The 24,076-nt window shown below is 39.6% G+C and overlaps 1 protein-coding gene across 4 annotated transcripts in view; it reads left to right on the forward strand.

The window, feature by feature from the left end:
- Positions 1–23,152, forward strand: part of MCOLN3 (mucolipin 3) — a 34,915-nt gene extending 11,763 nt beyond the window's left edge. For 3 of the 4 annotated variants that reach the window (XM_027536685.1, XM_027536684.1, XM_027536686.1), the window contains exons 4-13: positions 1,556–1,709; positions 3,015–3,099; positions 3,176–3,272; positions 11,377–11,476; positions 14,481–14,593; positions 14,675–14,824; positions 18,091–18,192; positions 18,301–18,423; positions 19,540–19,746; positions 21,804–23,152. In XM_027536685.1, coding sequence (XP_027392486.1) covers positions 1,556–1,709; positions 3,015–3,099; positions 3,176–3,272; positions 11,377–11,476; positions 14,481–14,593; positions 14,675–14,824; positions 18,091–18,192; positions 18,301–18,423; positions 19,540–19,746; positions 21,804–21,938 — 1,266 coding nt within the window. In that variant the 3' untranslated portion in view covers positions 21,939–23,152. The remainder of the gene's footprint in view (positions 1–1,555; positions 1,710–3,014; positions 3,100–3,175; positions 3,273–11,376; positions 11,477–14,480; positions 14,594–14,674; positions 14,825–18,090; positions 18,193–18,300; positions 18,424–19,539; positions 19,747–21,803) is intronic. The other variant, XM_027536687.1, reaches the window with a different exon arrangement.
- The last annotated feature ends 924 nt before the right edge of the window (positions 23,153–24,076 follow it).

The raw sequence follows: 24,076 nt of genomic DNA on the forward strand, positions 1-24,076 counted from the left end.
CTTACTGTGTGTAGATGAGCTCTAGTGGATGAAGATCTTCTATCATGTTATAATAGTTTTTCACCTCACCATTAATTTGACAAATATTTGAGTATCTACTCTGTGTACTCTTACCTGAAAGCTGGGTTTGCCTCTTGCTGGATGTCGAGCCAAAACAACCAACCAAGCCAAAAATCAGAAGGAAGGATTAATTATTTTCAGCAAATAAGGAGACCACCAGGGATCTTTCTCAAAGCAGTGTCTCCTGGGACGGTAAAATTGGGAAACTTTTAAGTTAAGGCACCTGCATATTTCTAAAGGGGCTTGGGCAGTCGACAAGAGTCCAAGTTTTAGTTGACTGAAGTCATGAGGGTCAGAAAAGGCTAAGTGTTACAGGCTAATCTTTACCACTGAAACAGAACTGGGAATCTTTACAATGGATGTGTTATCTATGCTGTTGTTACTTTTCTTGTCTGATAATAGTCATTTGTTTGTACATTCATTTGTTCCCTTAACATTGTTAATTACTGAGACCTGTTTAAGAACCAGCATTTGATCCAAAAAGGTTGAGGCCAGAAATGGCTTCTCTTACGACAAAGTCTCACATTCTCTTTCTCCAGGGACCCACCCCTTGCCCAGCCTATCTGCTTACCTGCTTCTAAGTGCTCAGGTTAGTGCAGTGGGCTTGATAAATTCCTCGCCCTGTGGAACTTAGGTTCTAATGTAAGAGATGGATTTTAAACAAATTTAGTAAGATAATTTGACCTCCAACAGTGATGACTGCTATGAAAAAAAATTAGGTGGCATAAAACATGAACAGTGGTCTCAAGATGGTCAGAAAAGGCCTCTCTGGGGATTTGAAGTCTGAAGAAGAATATTTCAGACTGAAGGAGTGGCAACAGCAAAGGCCCTGGAGGCTGGAAAACATTTAGTATGTTTAAGACAAGTGTGCAAAGGAGTGAGGGAAGAGCCAGAGGTAGGGCTTTCCAGGCAAAGAGCTTTTAAGTTTGAGACACAGGAAATCATGGGAGGACTTTCAGTAGGGGAATATTGCTTAAAAGTGACTAAGCTGTATTCTTGCAAAGATAAAGATTAAAAAAAAAATTATCTTTAGACAAAGCTTTGCTGGTTAGTCTGGAACAGTTTTATCCCACTTCCTATATTATAGTAAAGCAGAACTCTTGACTATTGAAAATAGTTCAAAGATAAATAAAGTTTGTGCTCACATTAAATGTAAAAGTCACTTCCTAAACATAGTTCTTTAAAGGAGGAAAGAACTTGAAATGTTATTTAAGGTTAAATTCAGCCTTTAATTTTGCAGGTAAGAAAGCAGAGGCTGATAAAGTTTGTGACTTGCTCACAATCACAGAAATGAGACTTGAACCCAAAACTCTAATTCACAAGTGCTCTTTGCCCTCTGCCATCCCAGTGCACAGTAGCATGTCAATTACTTTCCAGTCTCCACCTGGACAGGAGGTGGGAACCTACCGTTTCAAAGGCAGGGAGGGAGGGGAACCATGGCTTCACTTCTGCCTGGCTGGGTGCTCTCATTTTCTGTTTCTCTTTTTGGTTGAAGTATTTGCAGCTATGCAACGTCTCAGTTGGGAATCATGCATTTGAGAACAAGGGCACGGAGCAGTCGGCCATGGCAGTCTGTTGGCACTTCTACAAGCAAGGAAACATCTATCCTGGAAACGATACCTTTGACATTGACCCAGAAATTGAAACTGGTGATATTCTTCTATAAGCTAGAACTTCCATTTTTAACTCCTTGATTTAAAGGCAGTAGTTTCATCTCTGAAAATATTGATTTGGCCTGTGCTATTAGGTCATAGTAAGAACTGTATCAGTTATGCCAGGTACTTCACTATACCTCATGATTCTTAACCAAACCAACAAACAAAAAATCAACAAGACAAGTTTAGTATTATCCTCATTTTACAGAAGACTAAAGTGTGGCTCAGAAGGTTTAGTAATCTGCTCAAGGTGGACCTAGTAAGAGATAGTGCTGAAATTTGACCCAGGCTGTACTCTTAGCCATTTTATTCCACAACCTCTCTTCTGGATAAGCCAGTTTAATAGATAGATATTGCCCTTATAAAACAAATGTTTGCAAATTCTTAAATATATAAAACTTTATCCCCTCAATAGTACTTCACTATTCAGTATCTTTGAGGGGTAAGTTGAGGAGTAATGAGATTCCCTCGTAGCTCAGTTGGTTAGAGATATGCCTGCAGTTCAGGAGACCTGAGTTCAATTCCTAGGTCAGGAAGATCCCCTGGAGAAGGAAATAGCAACCACTCCAGTATTCTTGCCTGGGAAATCCCATGAACAGAGGAGCCTGGCGGGCTACAGTCCATGGAGTCTCAAAGAATCAGACACAACTTAGCAACTAAACCACCACCAGTGAGAACCAGAATTTAGAATAGCATAGCTTATTCCTATTAGCAAAGATCTATTTACAATTTGTACCTAAAACATTAGCTTAGGTCATTGAGTTAAAAAGTAAGTACTTTTAACAGTTGCCGCTGGGACTTTTTCTTTGAGAAAAACAATAAAGGATTATAGTACTGACTAGTAAAAACCTTCTAAGATGGTGTCTTCCCTTTTTTTTTAAAGTGTTTATTGAGGGAAAATTGTCAACATGTAATATTTTTTAAAAATAGATACTTTAAACATAGAAAATTTTATCTTAGACACTCTAGGGGCTTCAAATGTATGCATAGGATACAAAAAGGGAGAGGGGCCTCAAAATTTAGGCTGAAAAAGACAGAAAGGAAGATGGTCTTTTATACAAGATTAGTGAAATAGAGTTCAGATCTTTCTCTACTTCCATCCTCTCAAGAAATGTTATAATCACATCTTACAAACAAAAGTCATTGTAACCATGTGGTATGGATGTTTAGATTTAAAAATCTTAATTCACAAAAATACCAGAATCTGAATATCCAGTTTTCATTATATGATCCTTTCAGGATGCAGTTTTCTATGTTTGTTTCAGGTGCTATATTATGTTTTGTTCCTTTCTATGGCAGAATGTTTATTTGTGGAACCGAATGAACCTTTTCACATTGGAACACTAGAAGAAAATAAACTCAACTTAACACTGGACTTTCACAGGTGAGGGAAGCAGGTGGGAGGTAACTCCTGTTTGTGTGTACGTGGTTTCACTGCACTAAAGTCTCCTGTTTTCCAGACTCATAACAGTGGAGCTGCAGTTTAAACTGAAGGCCATTAACCTGCAGACTATTCGTCATCATGAGTTCCCGGACTGTTACGACTTTACTCTGACTGTGAGTGTGGGTACTCTGACTGTGAGTGTGGGCTGGGCTAATTTGATTCCTGTCTGGAGAAAAATGGTTTGATATAGTTATGTGTTCCATCTACTTGTGTTGAGGGTTGATCAAATGTATAGGGTGTTCTTGTCCTAACTGGATATGCACAGAGGAGACATTGGTTCAGCTAGCTCTGTTAGTCCTTTCTTAACTGCATTTTCACTTTCCGAGGTTTTAGTTATCATGGTCAACCTCTGTCTGAAAATATTAAGTGGAAAATTCCAGAAACAAACCATTCATGTATTTTAAACTGCATGTCATTCTGAGTAAGCATAATGAAAACTTTCTGACCTTCCTCAGTATGAATCATCCTTTGGTCCAGTGTATACCATCCATTAGTCACTCAATAACCCTCTCAGTTATCTACATATCACAGTACTTGTGTTCAAATAAGCTTTATTTTACTTAAGAATGGCCCCAAAGCTGGTGATTGCAATATGCCAAAATATTTCTTTAGGTGAAAAACTGAAAGCATTTAACTTAATGAAGACAGAAAACCAATTGTATGTTGAGATTGCTTAAGCTACAAGAAGAAGAAATCTATAGGTGACATTGTGAAGAAGGAAAAAGAAATCCATGCTAGTTTTACTGTTGCAGCTCAAACTGCAAAAATTATGGCCACAGTGTGATAAGTGTGTAGTTAAGATGGAAAAAGGCATTTAATTTGTACAAGATACTTAGAGAGACCACATTCATGCAACTTTTATTATAGTATATGTTATAGTTTTCCTATTTTATTATTATTGTTTAGTCGCTAAGTCATGTCTGTCTCTTTTGTGACCCCATGGACTGTAAGCTCCTCTGTCCATGGATTTCCTAGGCAAGAATACTGGAGTGGGTTGCCATTTCCTCCTCCAGGGGATCTCCCCAACCCTGGGATCGAACCTGCGTCTCCTGCATTGCAGGTGGATTCTTTACCACTGTGTCACCACGGAAGCCCACTTTTAAAAATTATTATTGTTTTTACTCTCCTGTGCCTAATTTATAAACTTAATCAAAGGTGTGTATGTATCAGATCAGATCAGATCAGTCGCTCAGTTGTGTCCGACTCTTTGCGACCCCATGAGTTGCAGCACTCCAGGCTTCCCTGTCCATCACCAACTCCCGGAGTTCACTGAGACTCATGTCCATTGAGTCAGTGATGCCATCCAGCCATCTCATCCTCTGGTGTCCCCTTCTCCTTCTGCCCCCAATCTCTCCCAGCATCAGAGTCTTTTCCAATGAGTCAACTCTTTGCATGAGGTGGCCAAAGGACTGGAGTTTCAGCTTTAGCATCATTCCTTCCAAAGAAATCCCAGGGCTGATCTTCAGAATGGACTGGTTGGATCTCCTTGCAGTCCAAGGGACTCTCAAGAGTCTTCTCCAACACCACAGTTCAAAAGCATCAATTCTTCAGCGCTCAGCCTTCTTCACAGTCCAACTCTCACATCCATACATGACCACAGGAAAAACCATATAGGAAAGATATTATATATGAAGTTTGGTATTATCTGTGATTTCAGGCATCTGCTGGGGATCTTGGATAAAGGGGAGGGACTCTTGTACCCACTTGTTTAGTTGTTAACCATCGGTCTTCTGTACCTCAATGTAAGTTCTCTGAGGGCGGGGACCTTGTCTTGTTCACTGCTGAGTCTTCAGGACCAAGATCAAGGACCACAAAGAACAGACGTTTGTACGTTTGTATGGTTAGCTCTCAGCAGTCGGTGGCAGTCTGCTTAAGGTCATTGCCAAGGGTTCTTGCTGCTGAGTTTCCTCACTGAGGATGCTTGCAGCCTATGGAAGTTATAGCTCACTGTGCCTCCTGCATGCTGCCTCTGAAAGTTCTGGTTAGTTTCCTCTTCTCTGTATTCCAGTTGCAGATGGAGCTTTGATGCTCTCTATGGAGCACAAGATGCCTCTCATGCTGGTTCATCACCTCACAGGGATCAGAGTCAGTAGCGCAATGCTGAGAGGCATATGCAGGACAGCATTTGATAACAGCTTGCCTTCACATGGTCCAGATTTCTAGTACTACAGTAGCAGTTTGTATCAAAAGTTATGTCCACGATACTCAACTAATTGTCTATTAGAAATCAAATTTTCAGAAATTGAGATTAAAAATATTTTAGGATGTAGTATAATATAATAATTATGCATAATGTTTAATAAGAAAAAGCACTAATTCTGTAAGACTGTATTTGGGCTACACATTTTGATCCTAGTAGTAACCAGCAAGTTGTGAATTTTTAAAATTACATGATTTTTTAAAAAATTGAGCTGTTATCCACAGTCTTCTCTCTCTGTGTCTGTGTGTCTGCCTCTCTCTTGTAGAGAAATGATACTTTTTTTAAAGTCTTATAATCTTTTAAGGCTTTGGTCAACTGAAACCTTCTTCATGGACCTCTTTGTGATTTCTCAGTTAGAAATACATTCTGTGCTCTGAAGCCCTAGATTTTGTTTTTATTTTGTATTGTATGTCTTACCACCTTCTCTTTTAAGTTTTTCTAGATGTTTATCATCAGCTCCACTAGAATGAAAGTTTCCTGAAGGCAGGAACTGTTTTATCTTTTCATCTCTCAGAAAATATAGTAGGTGACTCAGATATTTGTTGAATGAGCAAGCAAAACACTAGTGAAATGCAGATCTTTTCCCATAACACATTACAATGTAAAAGCATCCTGGCCTTTAGCCACATGCAGATGTTATATTTTTGGCATTCTTGGAGAATTATCCCCGGCTATGACTGTTCATTGTGTATTTAGCAGTACATCTCATATAACTGTGGTGGAAACTGTATCCTATCAGGTAATTTGATAATAAAAGCCATTAGTGTGACTTTTGCCATAAATAAACATGAACTGTGGCAGTATATCCTGATGTAACATACAGGGACTTTCAGTTCAGCTCAGCTCAGTTCAGTCGCTCAGTCGTGTCCGACTCTTTGCGACCCCAGGAATTGCAGCACGCCAGGCTTCCCTGTCCATCACCAACTCCCGGAGTTCACTCAAACTCGTGTCCATCGAGTCGGTGATGCCATCCAGCCATCTCATCCTCTGTCGTCCCCTTCTCCTCCTGCCCCCAATCCCTCCCAGCATCAGAGTCTTTTCCAATGAGTCAGCTCTTCGCATGAGGTGGCCAAAGTATTTGGAGTCAGACAAATCTAGATTTTAATGTTAGCTTACCAGTTAGTAGCTATGTAATTTTAGGCAAATTATTTAATTGGCATGAGCCTCAGTTTTCTCATTTGTAAAACCAAATTAATGCCCACCTACTTGACAAAATTGTTGTGAAGTTAAAATATAGCACATATGAAGGACCTACTAAATTATCTGGTGTGTGGTAGATGTTTGATTCAACAGCTATTTATTAAGGTTGTCTTGTGTGTGCCCAGTTGGGTTCATAATATAAAAGTAGTGCATTGTCATTCATTCATTCATAGTAGTTTGATAAATTCTTGCAACTTGTATTTTGAAGCTCTTTATTAAGTGTATAGACATCTAGGGTTTTTTGTGTTCACTTGAACTTTTTTATCATTGTGAAATGGCACTTTTTAACCCTTATCATATTCTTTGCTCTAAAATTTACTTTGATGTTAATATAAGCATTCCAGCTTTCTTATAACTAGTGTTAGCATGGCATATCTTTTTTCATCCTTTTAGATTATTTGTATCTTATATTTAAGGTAGGTTTCTTGATACATAGTTGAGTCTTGCTTTTTTAATCCAACCTAACAATCTCTACCTTTTAATTAAGGTGCTTATATCATTTAAATTGCATGAAATTATTAATATGGTTTCTTTCTTTTTCTGCCTTCTTTTGGATTAACTGTTTTTTTAGGATTCTAGTCTATCTCGTATGTTAGCTTATTAGCTATAAGTCTTTGTTGTGTTATTTTATGGTTTATGCTGCTGCTGCTGCTAAGTTGCTTCAGTCATGTCCGACTCTGTGCGACCCCATAGTACACATATTTAACTTATTACAGCCTACTTTCAAGTGATGGTGTGCCAGTTACATGTATAACATAAAAACCACTTGGCATGGTTTTCCTTCTGCTTAAAGGGCTTCCTTTAATATTTCTTATAATGCAGATCTGCTAGTAATAAGTTCTTTTCACTTCTGTATGTCTGTAAAAGTATTTCACCTTCGTTTTTTAAAGGTAGTTTCATAAGGTATAGACTTCTAGCCTGGCTGTTTTTACCCTGGAACTTTAAAGATTTGCTCTTTTGTTTATATTGTTTCTGATGAGAAATCTGCTGTCTTCTTCATCTTTGTTCTTCTGTATGGGATGTATTTTCCCCCTCTGGATGCTTTAAAAATTTTTCTCTTCATTTCTGGTTTCAGTGGTTTGATTCTGATATACCTTTATGTAGTTTTCTTCATGTTTCTTGTATTTGGGGTTCATTGAATATCTTGGATCTGTGGGTTTATAGTTTTTATTACGTTTGACATTTACTCAGTGTTATTTCATCAAATATTTTTCTATCTCCTTCCCCCTACTTTTCAGAGATTCCAATAATATGTGTATTTGGGCACTTGAAGTTGTCCTCTTTCTTTGATTTAATTTTCTAATATTTTCTCTGTGCTTCACTTTAAAGAGTTTTACTGCTGTGACTTCAAATCACTAATCTTTTTTCCTGTATTATCTAATATGTTATTAGTTACACTCAGTATATTTTTTCTTTTTCATTTAAAGAATTCAGTTTCTTCTAAACCTTGCTTAGACGTGATTGACAGTAAGTCAGAGTTTATTAGATATTTAATGAGCGCCTACTATTTGAAAGACCCTGAGGCTCTTTGTTTGGGCAAAGCATGGTTTATTCTTGGCAAAGATTTCTGACTCATTCAAATAGTACTGAGCATCTTTCTTGTGTGAGGCTGGGTCTCCGCAGTGATAAAGATGAGAATACATTATCAATATCCTTGGTTGCTTGTCATGGGAAGAAACATATAGTCTAACATGAGTGGAAACAGAGTAGCTAGACTTACTAAGTTTATTTGTAATCTTTTGTCTGAAGTGGTATCTGTTCCAGAAAAACATCTATTTCTGCTTTATTGACTATGCCAAAGCCTTTAACTGTGTGGATCACAATAAACTGTGGAAAATTCTGAAAGAGATGGGAATACCAGAACACCTGATCTGCCTCTTGAGAAATTTGTATGCAGGTCAGGAAGCAACAGTTAGAACTGGACATGGAACAACAGACTGGTTCCAAATAGGAAAAGGAGTACGTCAAGGCTGTATATTGTCACCCTGTTTATTTAACTTATATGCAGAGTACATCATGAGAAACGCTGGACTGGAAGAAACACAAACTGGAATCAAGATTGCCGGGAGAGATATCAATAACCTCAGATATGCAGATGACACCACCCTTATGGCAGAAAGTGAAGAGGAACTCAAAAGCCTCTTGATGAAAGTGAAAGTGGAGAGTGAAAAAGTTGGCTGAAAGCTCAACATTCAGAAAACGAAGATCATGGCATCCAGTCCCATCACTTCACGGGAAATAGATGGGGAAACAGTGGAAACAGTGTCAGACTTTATTTTTCTGGGCTCCAAAATCACTGCAGATGGTGACTGCAGCCATGAAATTAAAAGACGCTTACTCCTTGGAAGGAAAGTTATGACCAACCTAGATAGCATATTCAAAAGCAGAGACATCACTTTGCCAACAAAGGTTCATCTAGTCAAGCCTATGGTTTTTCCTGTGGTCATGTATGGATGTGAGAGTTGGACTGTGAAGAAGGCTGAGTGCTGAAGAATTGATGCTTTTGAACTGTGGTGTTGGAGAAGACTCTTGAGAGTCCCTTGGACTGCAAGGAGATCCAACCAGTCCATTCTGAAGGAGATCAGCCCTGGGATTTCTTTGGAAGGAATGATGCTAAAGCTGAAACTCCAGTACTTTGGCCACCTCATGCGAAGAGCTGACTCATTGGAAAAGACTCTGATGAAGGGGACGCCAGAGGATGAGATGGCTGGATGGCATCGCTGACTCGACAGACGTGAGTCTGAGTGAACTCTGGGAGTTGGTGATGGACAGGGAGGCCTGGCGTGCTGCGATTCATGGGGTCGCAAAGAGTCGGACACGACTGAGTGACTGAACTGAACTGAACTGAACTGAAAAGAATCTGCCTGCAATGTAGGAGACCCAAGTTCAATCCCTGGGTCTGGAAGAGTCCATGGAGAAGGGAATGGCAACCCACTCCAGAATTTTTGCCTAGAGAATTCTATGGACAGAGGAGCCTGACGGGCTACAGTCGATGGGGTCACAAAGTCAGGCACAGCTGAATGACTAACATCGCAAATGGCAGACTTGAAAAGAACTTTCCTTTTACTTTAGGACTTGAGAGAAGAGGCACCAAAAATGAAAGCAAAACCCCCAAACCAGACTAATTTCCTTAGTTTGCCTTCCAGGTGTCTGCAAGGAGAAGGTGGGGGGAGTTTGAAGAGGGAGACAGTGGAAGAGCTATGAAAGGTATCCTGGCGTGGCTTTGTCCTATTGGTGCCTGGTGTCCCCAAACACTTATCATTGAAGCCAGACATACTGTTGGTTCCCTGTGACCACATTCCTTGTAGTATTGTACATATGGTTCCAGAATGACAAGGAAAATGAATCTTAGAAGGAAAATTGAAAAAGCTCCACCTGAAATGTTTCAAGACGGAAATAATGAGCATCTGTGTTAGTAAGAACAACATTAAAAATCTGTCCCTAGCCAAGGCTCTGCTGGGAGAAGGGGAAACATGTGCTTGTACTTGCTCAGGAGGACATCTAGAGGTGCTTAGAGTGAGAGGAGGGGGAAGTTCTCTTGTTTTACAAGTGGTTCAGGGCTTGAATCAGATCAGATCAGTCGCTCAGTCGTGTCCGACTCTTTGCAACCCCATGAATCGCAGCACGCCAGGCCTCCCTGTCCATCACCAACTCCCAGAGTTCACTCAGACTCACGTCTGTCGAGTCAGCGATGCCATCCAGCCATCTCATCCTCTGGCGTCCCCTTCTCCTCCTGCCCCCAATCCTTCCCAGCATCAGAGTCTTTTCCAATGAGTCAACTCTTCGCATGAGGTGGCCAAAGTACTGGAGTTTCAGCTTTAGCATTATTCCTTCCAAAGAAATCCCAGGGCTGATCTCCTTCAGAATGGACTGGTTGGATCTCCTTGCAGTCCAAGGGACTCTCAAGAGTCTTCTCCAACACCACAGTTCAAAAGCATCAATTCTTCAGCACTCAGCCTTCTTCACAGTCCAACTCTCACATCCATACATGACCACAGGAAAAACCATAGGCTTGACTAGACGAACCTTTGTTGGCAAAGTAACGTCTCTGCTTTTGAATATGCTATCTAGGTTGGTCATAACTTTCCTTCCAAGGAGTAAGCGTCTTTTAATTTCATGGCTGCAGTCACCATCTGCAGTGATTTTGGAGCCCAGAAAAATAAAGTCTGACACTGTTTCCACTGTTTCCCCATCTATTTCCCATGAAGTGATGGGACCGGATATCATGATCTTCGTTTTCTGAATGTTGAGCTTTCAGCCAACTTTTTCACTCTCCACTTTCACTTTCATCAAGAGGCTTTTGAGTTCCTCTTCACTTTCTGCCATAAGGGTGGTGTCATCTGCATATCTGAGGTTATTGATATCTCTCCCGGCAATCTTGATTCCAGTTTGTGTTTCTTCCAGTCCAGCGTTTCTCATGATGTACTCTGCATATAAGTTAAATAAACAGGGTGACAATATACAGCCTTGACGTACTCCTTTTCCTATTTGGAACCAGTCTGTTGTTCCATGTCCAGTTCTAACTGTTGCTTCCTGACCTGCATACAAATTTCTCAAGAGGCAGATCAAGGCTTGAATACTATCCTAGAAACTTAGGATTTTTAGAGACTAAACATTCTTTATGGAAGATCTCACTCAACTTTCTCAGCTCACAGAGAAATAAAGGGAACTTAGGTTGAATGGAGTTAGCATCAGGTGAGAGTTGAGGGTCTGGGTTTCCTGTAACTTTGGGAGAATTGTTTCCTAATTAATGCATAGCGGCACCTTGGCTTTAAAAGTAGTAGGTATGTTTTTGACCCTTTTCCTGTTCTTCACAGATAACTTTTGACAACAAAGCCCACAGTGGAAGAATTAAGATAAGTTTAGATAATGATATCTCTATCAGAGAATGTAAAGACTGGCATGTATCTGGATCAAGTAAGTAATGAATTTTACTAGTTTTCAAAATGGTTATTAAATAATATTAAATGGTTGTTAAATTACTCGTCCCAAGGATATGTGGAACATCAAATGAAAGAACTGGATCATGTCCAAGTCCCTAATTCATTTTAGTTATCTAATGTTCCATTCATGTAATTCATAAGTTATTAGTAATTTAAATGGTTTTTCTTGCCTTTTCCATGAGCCTTCACTGGCTAGGCCTTACTAAAAAAAAGTGCTTATAATTCCCCCAACAACAACAAAAAATTTACATCTACTCAAACCAGTATTTATTGAGTGTTTATTGCATAAGTACTTTGAGCTACACTTTCCTTACTTCAGAGTTTTAAAATATCTTTGAGATAGGTAGCATCCCTATTGTTACAGATAAAGAAACTAAGGCTCAGAAGTGAATTTTGGTTTCTTTGGTCATATATCCAGGGAGAATTCAGGTAGGATTTGACCCTGAAATATCCAACACATTATAATTATCTTCTATCCAGGTCAAAAAGTAGATGACATAAGGACAGAGTACAGTCCTAGAAATATGGACACAAACTCGAGTATAAACTGAGTATCACTGAGAATTTTGGAGCTGAACTAGACGAAACCTACTGGAAAGAATTGATCTCATTCCCTAGTTCCTTGTAGTGGTGTGTCGTGCTTGACTTTAATGATTAGGTCAGAGGATCTTGGATTCTAGTAAGCAGAAGCACCATTCCAAGTACCTGCTAAGATGCAGTTTTCCCAGCTTCACACAAGACAGTCAGTAGGTCTGGCGGTGAGACCCAGGAATGTGCAGTGAGTCCTTATTCAGACCATACTTGGATAATAATTACTTTAGGGTTCCCTACTAATGGATTCACAAAGTTCAGAAATAGTAATGAGATAGCATGAATAAATGAAATAAAATGTCTTCATTTTAGTATTCTTTTCACTAATAGGTAACTTCAAATATATGAAGATCTGGACTCACAAACTTCAATTATAAAATTTCAATCACAAAATTGTTTATTTGAAACGCAAGCCTGTTTTGTCATCTGTAAACATCTTAATACTTCACGTACTTGGGAACAGGGAAAATGAGAGCATATGAAGGTGCCTGGGACATAAGCTTTCTCTCAAATGTTTGTTTCTTGGATTTTAAGTTTTTCTGAAGTAGATTTAGTCCTTCATATATCATTTAGATGCCTCTTGACAAAATTTTGGGTTGCTTCATTACAGTATAGTCTTGAGTTCTTTCCATCAGCAGAGAGCAGCCCAACTTGTTAAGTAAGAAAAGCTCTGTAAGAGAGTATGTGACGGCCACCCTCTGCTCTTCACCTAGCTGTGCTTCTGCTGGGAGGACTGATTCCCAGAATTCCTGTGTGGGTGGCTCTGCTTTGTCATTCAAGTCTCAGCTAAAAGCCACCGCCTCTGGTGAGGCCTTCCTTCACTGTGCCCTACGAACAAACCTTTCTTCTCCCCATTCCCTCTCCCAAAGCTCCCTCAGCAGTGGTGCTCATATTTTAGTGTTACCTGGAGAGCTTAGGAAAGCAGTTTCTGATTTACTAGGGCTAGGGTAAGGCAGGAGGATGTTCATTTCTTAAAGTTCCAAAGAGATGCCAAGAACCACTGACAGAGTGACGGATGTTGGAGACAAACTGCAAAGGTTTGAACACTGACTCTGCACTTTTCTGGCCATGGAATCTTAGGCAAGTTGTGTGACCCCTCTGGGCTTCAGTTTTCTTGCCTGCAAAGTGGGGATGATCACACCTACCTCGTGGGGTTACTGTGAGGTGCAAAGGAGTTAAATCTTCAAAAATGTCTGAAACTATGACTTAGTAGCTATTTGGATTTACTTTCTTCCTATCACGTACTCCTATCAGGAAGTATTCTGTTCATTTACTTGTTTACTTTTTTCTCTTATCTCACTGGAGTAGAAGTTCCACAAGGTCAGGGACTCTATCTGTCTTGTTCACCATTGTATTCTCAGCACGTGAAAACACACCTGATGCTTAATGAGTATTTTATACCTAGATAAGCATGTTTAAGTAAGATATGCGGGAACCCTAACTGTATTAGAACAAAAGATGACAGGTGATAGTTAAAGATCTTTGGTACATGATTTTGAGGACTTTTAACCTTCTTTAAATACTAACAGAAGAATCTGTATCAAAGCTTTTTCTGTTTGTTATCTTTGTGGAAAGAATACTTGAATTTTTAAAATTATTCTAAGCATGAGTATGAAGAAGGATCTATATAAAACTTGAAAATGTTTCTGAAGGATGGGAAAAAAAAGATTTGACACATTATGTTTTTTGTGAAATGATTTAACATGAACATGTCAATTCTCCCTAGATTAATCTATAAATTCAGCATGATTCCCCCCAAAAATTAACAGTAAGATTGTTATTGGAATTTGACATTTTGGTCCTGAAGAAATATGGGAAAATAACAAGCAAGACTAGCCAGCAGAAAGTCTAGGAAAGTAATGAGACATATTTTTCTTAGGCATTAAAACACACAAAAAAGTTGGAAGGGGAAGATACGGTACTTGAATACATTCAACAGCCATTTGGTACATGATAAAAATGGCATTTCACATCATTTGCTCCTTTTATTGGTACAAATTCATGAATACTGATGTCCAGTGATGAAGAAGATGTGTGATGTGTGTAGGTATGTAAATTGGCATGATATTTTTGCAGAGCAATTTCTTAGATCTATTTTTAGAAAGATGCATATGCTTTAACCCAACGATTCCATCTTTGGATATTCATCCACCTAAAGAATCTCTTGAACCTGTGCACAAAGAGGACCTGGAGAATGGACTGTAGTAGTGAAACCAGATGACAGCCTGAACGTCCTTACAAATCAAGTATTGTACATCTGTACTGAAATAACACAATGCAGCTGTTAAAATAAATGAGGCTAAAAATGGGGGAAAAAAAGTAGTAGAAGTATAAATGTCACCACATTGATGTTCCAGTACATAAGCAGGTAACCTTCTTTCCTCCAGTTCAGAAGAACACTCATTACATGATGATCTTTGATGTCTTCGTTATTCTGACATGCTTGGCTTCGTTAATCCTGTGTGTTCGATCTGTGGTGAGAGGACTTCAGCTTCAGCAGGTGGGAGTCACTGCTTTCTAGCAATGCACTGGTCATTTTGATTGACAGAAATTCACCGTGCCTCCCCTCTTTTTCCTAAAGGAATTTGTCAATTTTTTCCTCCTCCATTATAAGAAGGAAGTTTCTGTTTCTGATCGAATGGAATTTGTCAACGGATGGTATATTATGATTATTATTAGTGACATATTGACCATCATTGGATCAATTCTGAAAATGGAAATTCACGCTAAGGTAAAATTTTTTCCTATTTATGTCATTGTTAGTATCAGATTTGCCTTAACTGTCATTTGTTTTTCCAAAATGTAAGGATTCACAGAGTACAAGATTGTTTTCAAACATTATATTGAGTAAACCTGAAATAACAGTAATTTGTAAGAATCTAGTCAGGAAATATTTTAGGCTGTTTTTCAAAGTGTGATTTAAGTCCTCTGAATCAGGGTCATTTGGGTATCTGATAAAATACCCCACGTTAGACCTACTGAATGTGAACTCTGGGGTTGGGGCCTATGAATTCGTACACGCACTGAAAGTCATACACACACCAAGATAACTAAGGTAAAAGATTGTTTTTGTTGTTCTTAGAAGGAATGCCAGAATCTTCAATAGAAAGAGTTGGACTGTGGGCAGGAGATAGGGAGTGAGGCCAAAGTACTATTGTTCGAGTCCTTGCAGTTTTTCCTTTGTCCATTCAAATTGAGAATATTCCCATTTTCTTACTGTTACCATTGATGTACGACAAAGTTTTCCATTTTAAGTTAGGACTAATCCAGCTTGTATGTCAACCCTCCCCCAAAGCAAAAAAAAAAAAGAAAAAGAAATACTGTTCAAACTAATCTTGTTCAGATTTATGTTTTTCTGTCCTCGACTGTAATTAAGGATGAGTATGAACCACATGGGGAGCCTGTTTTGGTTCAGATTCCTGGACAGAGATCTCAAATGCAATAGCTCAGATATGATAAGAGCTTATTTCTCCCTCGTGTAATTGTCAGGGTGGGTTTTCCAGCCTGGCAAGTCACTCAGCTCCACACAGTCATTCAGGAATCTAAGTTTCTCCCATCTTTTTCTCTGATGACCGTTGAAGGCTCACCCAGACTGCATGATTGATGCTGGATTGTCTCATGAACAGGTTGCAGCCCATGGAAGGGAAAACCTGGTATGGTAGGTAGTAGGTCTCTTACAGTCTTATGCCTTGGCTCAGAATGGCAGCCTTCATTCTGTACAGTCCTGCTGGAGAAAATTTAGTCACATCTGACTGCAGGGGAGCTGAGGAGACAGCCCGCGCATGTACCTCAGAAAGAGAGAGTGAGTTTAGAAGCCATGGAGCATCTGTCACCATATGCCAGGGTAATATATGTCATTGAAATAGATATTTAACTTTAGGGAACAAATCAAGAGAAGTAGGGGGAGATTTGCAGCATATCTTCATTTTTACTAATCCCACCTACCATTAACTTCAGTGAGCCCTTAAGGGTGTCCAACAGTCTTTCTACATTTTTCTAGACCATGCATTCCCCCTGCCTTCTAGCTGATCATTTCATATTTTTTCGCGCTTGAAACTTTTAATACCTCTTTTCCATCCTTTGTTTCAGCTGATGACCTCACTCTGTTTCACAAATAATAAACAGAATTGAAATCTACAATTTCCCACTTCATTTATTTACCCATCAGCATCAATGCCCATACACTTGGCATTTTCTCTTACTGTGGATATAATATTTAGGTTACTATCCAGGGCCAACTCCTCCACGGGCCTATCAGATGCTGTCCCGACTTGCTTGTTCCAGAGCACGGCTTCAGCTATTCTTACTCTGTTTCTTATGCATCCTTAATTTCCTGTTCTCTGCCATGGCGTTTCCATGAGCATGTATTTTTTATTTTTTTTCCTTTCTAAATAGACAAAATCTCAACCTGTTCTCTCTCCAGCTACTTCCCCATTTCTCTGCTCTCCTTACATAGCAAAAGACCTCAAAAGAGTATTTAATACTGTTTCTGACTCTGTTCATCCAGTTCTATTTTGTATCTGTTCTAATCAGGCTGCACGGAAAATGTATTTTCCAATGACCTGTAACTGTTGCTGTGTCTAATATTCAGTTATTTATCCTCATTTTGACCCATTAGCAGCTTTTTAACACTGCAAGCACTTTCTTTGTTGATGAGTTTTTTCACTGGCTGTCACTTACCTAATCTTTCTCTTGAATCATGGCTGGTATTCACTTCCCTTTGCTGTTCCCTCTGACTTCACCAAGCTATTTAAGTAACAGAGCTGCAAAGCACCATGCTTAAACACCTCGTTTTTCTGCCTTTGTTTTGTGATCTTGTCCTGTCCTATTGCCTTAAAGAGTACCTATTTTTCAATGATTTTCAAATCTGTTTCTCTAGTTTGGAATTATTCCCTGAACTCCAGTGTCAAATATCCAACTCTTTCTTCCACATCTTCACTTGAATGTCTACTCAGCTTCACAAATTTCACATACCTAAAACAATCATTGTCTCAATGGACATGAGTTGGCGCAAACTCCGGGAGTTGGTGATGGACAGGGAAGCCTGGCGTGCTGCAGTCCATGGGGTTGCAAAGAGTTGGACATGACTGAGCGACTGAACAATAAAACAACTCCTCCTCCGTAGTCAAAACTCACTTCTCTGTGGCCTTTCAAATTTCAGTTAATAGCAGCTCTTTTCAGTTGTTCAAGGAAAAAAAACATAGATTCATCCTTGACTCCTCTTTTTTTACTAATTCCCTCTCCTCCGTATCTCATCCAAGAGGAAATCCTATTTGTCTACCTTCAGAAATCACCTCATCACCTCCACTATTCCCAGCCTGGTCCAAAGCACCATCAGCTCTCATCTGCAGTATTGCAGTAGCCATCTCTCTCTTCCACAGTCTGCTCTCAACCATAGAGCCAACATTGGATTACAGGACTCCTGTTCAGAGCTCTCAGTCTCCACCATCTATTCAGAGTAAAAGGCAAAGTTGTTAAATTATATTTGTGAAACTCTAAACTACCTGCTCCCTCACCTCGGTGACTCCTTACTCTCCCCTATCGTTCTCTAGCCAGACCCACTATCTTGCCAGATGCCCTCCTGCTTTTGGGCTTCTGCTGATACTGGTCCCTCTGCTGGAAAGCTCTTCCCCTAGATTCTTGCTTGGTTTGCTCCCTCACTCCCTTCATATCTTTGCTCAAATGCCACCTTTTCAGTGAGACCTTCCCTGGTTACCCTTTTGAAATGCAGTGCACAGCCATCCTTTGTCCCCTCCCCTGAATTTTCTCCTCACCACTTACCATCAGTCCATGTATGAAGGGTTTCGCTAATTAACTTCTATCGTCTCTCTCTACACCCACTAGAATGTAAACCTCATGAGGGCAGGGAATTTTGTCTCTTCACTACTTTGTCCTTGGCACCTAGAATGGTGCCCAACTCTTTGCCACTCAATAAATAATTTTTGCCCCAATGAATTTCTGCTATATAACTGATAATTTTTTTCCACTGTGTTTTAGAGTCTAACAAGTTATGATGTCTGTAGCATACTTCTTGGAACCTCTACCATGCTTGTGTGGCTTGGAGTTATCCGGTACTTTGGTTTTTTTCAGAAATACAATTTAAGGAATTCCACAGATCTCCAAGCTGTTGGTATTTCTCTTTCAAAGTTACTGCACTGCTTTGTTTGAAAGATAAAGGGATTCTAATGACCTCGTTTACTTTCCCAGCTCCTCATTCTCACCCTCCAGGCGGCACTGCCCAATGTCATCAGGTTCTGCTGCTGTGCAGCCATGATTTATTTAGGCTATTGCTTCTGTGGATGGATTGTGCTGGGGCCTTATCATGATAAGGTACTGTTAAACAATTTTCTCTATTGCTATTAAGCTCTCAGGGTAGTACCAGTGGCTTGTTATTCTTTTAAAATAAGCTCATTTTACTTTGTGACTCAGCCTTAAACATTGAAGGTGTTGTGTCTGTTGCCATGTTTTTAAACTGGTGAGGTAAGACCAGGTGGCACTAATGGTAAAGAATCCACCTACCAATGCAAGACATGTAAAAGATGTGGGTTCAGTCCCTGGGTTGGGAAGATCCCCTGGAGGAGGGCAGGGCAACCCACTCCAGTATTATTGCCTGGAGAATCCCATGGACAGAGGAGCCTGGCAGGCTGTAGTCCATAGGGTCGCAAAGAGTTGGACACTACTGAAGCGACTGAGCACACACGCAAGGTAAGACCAACTTGAGAGGATGGTTGATTCACTTGGTTGCCTCGGCTCCTTTTGTGAGTGTGTCAGATAGTTTAGTCCTTCTTACCATCAGTGAAGCCAGGTTTGACAGTTTGATTCATCAATATATATTTATGGGCTATTTAGGTAATTTTTATTGAAGTGTGACTTTATTTTTAAAAGTAGTATAGGGAGAAACTTGTAGAAATATTTGAAAATTTTGTTTACTAGAGTTATAGTCTCGACTATAATACCATCATCTTAAATGGAATGAACTTTAGAACAGAAGCATGAGCATTTGTATTCGAGACCTGAATGCTCTGCAGAAGCATTTCAAGGATATCTTTCTACAGAAAAGTAAAGGAGAGGGTAAAGGCTTGACTCAGAGGAGCTGGTCTGTACCTCAGTGTTTTTCTTCTTCAGTTCAGGCTCCTCTGATGAAAAGGAACATCAAGAAGGAGCTCCTTGTTCCTAGAAAAAGAGTGGGCATGTACATACTATGTAGATCACAAAACAAATGTCTATAGCAATGACTTTTCTTGGTTGTCTCCATTGTGTACATGTTATTAAACTTTTGTTTGATTTTCTCTTGTTTAAAAAAAAAAAATGCCTGTGGTTACCCGAGGGTATTTGTTTGAAAGAGTAACTTGGGATATCTAGTTCCACTATTTTTATCATGGAGTCATGATCAAAGTCTCCAATGGGAGGGAACATGAAATAAAATGAATTTTTTTTTTTTTGCAGTTCCGTTCTCTGAACATGGTCTCTGAGTGTCTTTTCTCATTGATAAATGGAGATGATATGTTTGCTACATTTGCGAAAATGCAGCAAAAAAGTTACCTGGTCTGGCTGTTTAGCAGAATTTACCTCTACTCATTCATCAGCCTTTTTATATACATGATTTTAAGTCTTTTCATTGCACTGATCACTGATACATATGAAACAATTAAGGTAGGTTCATCAAGAACCTCAAGGAGTGACATTTTCCTAGAACTTGTTGAGAGTCAATAAAATACAGTACCTAATGGGGAGGAGATCAATGGAATGGTAATTTCTTCTGAGTAGAGAAAAAGGACTTCAATTTTAGATCCCAAGAAACAGAATTTCTAGAATGTTGAAAGTTTTGTCTTTGAGTAACTGTGTTTTCAAACAAGCTTTCTAATCTTTTATTAGCATTGTAAGGATCATTAGGTATTGGGTGAGTGAAACATGACATTTCAGATGGTCAAAATTTTGTGGGGAGCTTTTAAAATCCAATTTTCATGAAGAAAAATTGACCTCTTTATTTGAAGTGTGCTGTAACGGAATGCATCATTCTGCTAGGCCCTCCTTTCTTGGGATCACCCCAGAGGCCTGGTCTCCAGAACAGTCAAGGAACTGATAGGTCAAGAACTCGCCATGTATATGTTCCACATTTAGGAGCATGATTTGAAAAGATGTTATCATTTAGTCGCTCAGTTGTGTCCGACTCAATCACTAATACTATTATTCACACTGGATTTTAAAAGTCAGTTTGAGCCCTTTAAAATATGGAAAGGCAGAATAAATATCCATATGTATTCAAATTTCTAATAACCTTTCCACATGGCGCTAGTGGCTCAAGAACCCATCTGCTAATGCAGGAGATGTAGGAGACTTGGGTTCGATCCCTGGGTTGGGAACATCCCCTGGAGAAGGAAATGGCAATCCACTCCAGTATTCTTGCCTGTAGAATCCCATGGACAGAAGAGCCTGGTGGGCTACAGTCCATAGGGTTGCAAAGAGTCGGACACGACTGAAGCAGCTTGGCCTGCACATACACGTTAATAGTAGCATGTTAGATATATTATTGGCATGCTGCTGCTACTGCTGCTAAGTCGCTTCAGTCGACTGAAATGGAAGGGTCTATGCCAATAAGACATTGGCATAGACCCTTGCATTTGGGGACTTCTGTTTCTGAACATGAGAGGGGTAATGAAACATGATGCCATGTGAATAGATAAAGAGAAAGACAATCAAGAGTTGATGGATTATATATTGGTAATTACAAATACCTTGTTTAGGCAACTAGGGCTGTGACTTCATTCTTACTGAATCAGGTGTCAAGAACTGACTGTCCTCAATGCTCACTTGACCAACTTGCTTAGAGTCACCAAGGAGACTGGAAAGAATGTAGTTGTACCTGTCCAAATCCCTTCCCACAGTGCTCTAAAAGCTCACTGCCTTCACCTCTGCATGTAGAAAGCTATATGTTCAAGGGTGATGATATCTGAGGTCTCAAAGAGTAACGTGAATGGACAGCTCTTGACACAAGCCTATGACTCTTAGTTTAGATGTTAACCTCTTTCCACGGACTCAGGGCACTTGTCACATGGGCGAGTCCTTTCTGATCCTTTCTGGCCCAGGGCCCATTCTTGGGATCTTAGATCCCCAAACTGAAATAAATATTAGACCCTTATATAAATCTCTCTGTCTGGAACAGAGACTCCAAAAGGCTGTGCAGGCTGGGTTTTCCCTGGAAGGAGGTCTCAGATTCAGATTCAACATGTCCATTTCAGGTTGACTCAGACCACGAAAGAGAGCCCAGGAGGGCACTGCAGAATCTTAGACCCACTTTTCCTTAGGCAAACCTAAGAGTGGCTCAAGAGGCTCCATCGCCATGAAAATACGTGGAAGCGAGTGAACTATCCCTTTATAAAAATCCCTACCTAACCCACCCCTGTGGGTTTCCCAGGTGGCACTAGGGGTAAAGAACCTATCTGCCAATGCAGGTAGATGTAAGAGATGCAAGTTCGATCCCTGGGTTGGGATGATCCTCTGGAGGAGGGCATGATAATCCACTCTAGTATTCCATGGAGAATCCCATGGACAGAGGAGCCTGACCATAGAGTCGCGCAGAGTTGGACATGACTGAAGCGACTTAGCATGCATCCCACCCCTGTAGCCAAATGATCCACTCTGAATTTGAAATAAAGCTGTTCTCAAGGTACTTATTAATGAAAACTTTTTTTTTTAATTCTCCTGTATAGCATTACCAACAAGATGGCTTTCCTGAGACTGAACTTCGTATATTTATATCAGAGTGCAAAGATCTGCCTAATTCTGGAAAGTACCGATTAGAAGAAGACAATCCAGTATCTATATTCTGCTGTTGTAAAAAGTAGCTGTTAGGCTAATCTGTGCTCTGGAGAGAATATGTTACGTAAATGAGTTGGGAGATAAAAATAGGTATTTTAATATCAGATGTAGTATGTCTGAAGACTACTATCATGAGCAAATTGATGACTATAATTCATCAAGAACTGTGTTTATATTTTTAAAGCAATATTTAATGTCTATAGCTTTGTGCTAGGTTTATTTAAAAAAAAAAAACACACTTTGATGAGGGAAACTGTTGGATTCTTTTCCTGTTTATTTTTCCAGTTTTAGAATATGTTTTCCATACCGTTCTTTACTCTTGCTTCCAGTTATTTTGACTGTGCTGACTGTGTCATCAGTAGAAACAGTGCCTGGTCTGATGTCAGCCAAGTCACTAACCCTGGCCTGGACCATTCTCAGTGGTCATCTGAGAGACAGGATGGTTGCTGTCTATCCAGTAATCATTGGTGGCTCAGATGGTAAAGAATCTGCCTGCAGTGCAGACCTAGGTTCAATCCCTGGGTGGGGAAGATGCCCTAGAGTAAGAAATGGCAACACAGTCTAGTATTCTTGCCTGGAAAATTCCATGGACCAGAGGAGCCTGGTGGGCTATAGTCCATGGGCTCGCAAGAGTTGGACACGACTGAGTGACTTTAACTTTCAAAAGAATGAGAAAGAAAAAAATCACCAGCTAACAGTCACATATTTGGTTCTGAAGGACAACTGTTATTTGATACTGTTTTGATTTCTGGAGAAGATCAGATTTTTTGGTACTCATGTATAGGTTTTCTCCTTTCCTATAGTATTAAAAGACAAAGTTGAAAGAGTATTCTATATATCTATGAAAATTAAAGTGCATACCAAATTCATATTCAATCCCACAAGGATTGATTTATTGATACTTGCACAGCCTTGTGAAAAGTACATGATGCACCAGGTCCCTTGGGGGCACATTCATTCTCACAGAAAAGAGTAGCATTTCAGGGTCACTAATCGCAGTTTCATGGGGAGAAGTTCTATAACTGACATCAAAAATATTTTGGAAAACAATTACGTTCAAAATTTAAAAATAAATGGGAAATGTATGCCTTAAAAAGACACAAAACCAGTCTCCACTCCTTGCAGACTGCTGATTAGAAGCTTCAGGGATTTTCACAATGTAAGTCTTTGTTTTGTGTGCTATTTATCCAAACAAATTAATTCAATGATGTGATGTACAATAAAGGTTTTCTGAAAGCAAGCTCTTTTTTTTTCAAGGAAATTGATTTGTTAATTTTTTATTTTAAGGGCTAAATGAAGGTAACCTCAAGACACTGAAATCTTATTGATTTAATCTTATTTAACACAATAACATTCATAATAATGACTCTAGGTGTCAAAATGTGAGATTCTGCAATAATAAGCTATTTTGTAGTACCTATGGCAATGGCAACCCACTCCAGTACTCTTGCCTGGAAAATCCTATGGATGGAGGAGCGTGGTAGGCTTCAGTCCATGGGGTTGCGAAGAGTCAGACACGACTGAGCGACTTCACTTTCACTTTTCACTTTCATGCATTGGAGAAGGAAATGGCAACCCACTCCAGTGCTCTTGCCTGGAGAATCCCAGGGATGGCAGAGCCTGGTGGGCTGCCATCTATGGGGTCGCACAGAGTCGGACATGACTGAAATGACTTAGCAGCAGCATGGCTTTAAAAAACTAGAAATCTAATCTCTAGGTGAATTTGTTTTTAATCTTCATTATAATATTTGTGTCACAATCATTTTTGGAATTTGCTGGAATGCATTGAGTTTTGAGATTGTATTCATTATCTGACAGATACTTCTTTTTACCCCTTAAGAAGTTTTTGGATTAGCAGTAATATTTCAGTGGAAATGTGAGACCGCTGACTTACTGCTCTGAGGTTTTGCTTTGCCCTGAAGTCACTATGTTCCTCCTGAGGAAATACAGCCAATGACTTGGCACCTTCACATCTTTCTCCTGATTGTCCAAGCTTTCTTATTGTCAGGAATCCATGATAAATGCCAAGGCCTAATTTTTAGTAATCATCCCCATGATCTTAGCTGGAAAACTTCTAAGTTTCTCACCATTAGGTAGGATATGGGCTGTAGATTTTTCACAGGTGTCCTTAATCAATTGAAGCCATTTCTCTCTGGTCCTAGTT

Source organism: Bos indicus x Bos taurus, chromosome 3 (genome assembly GCF_003369695.1).
Source record: "Bos indicus x Bos taurus breed Angus x Brahman F1 hybrid chromosome 3, Bos_hybrid_MaternalHap_v2.0, whole genome shotgun sequence".
NCBI classification, from domain to species: Eukaryota; Metazoa; Chordata; class Mammalia; order Artiodactyla; family Bovidae; genus Bos; species Bos indicus x Bos taurus.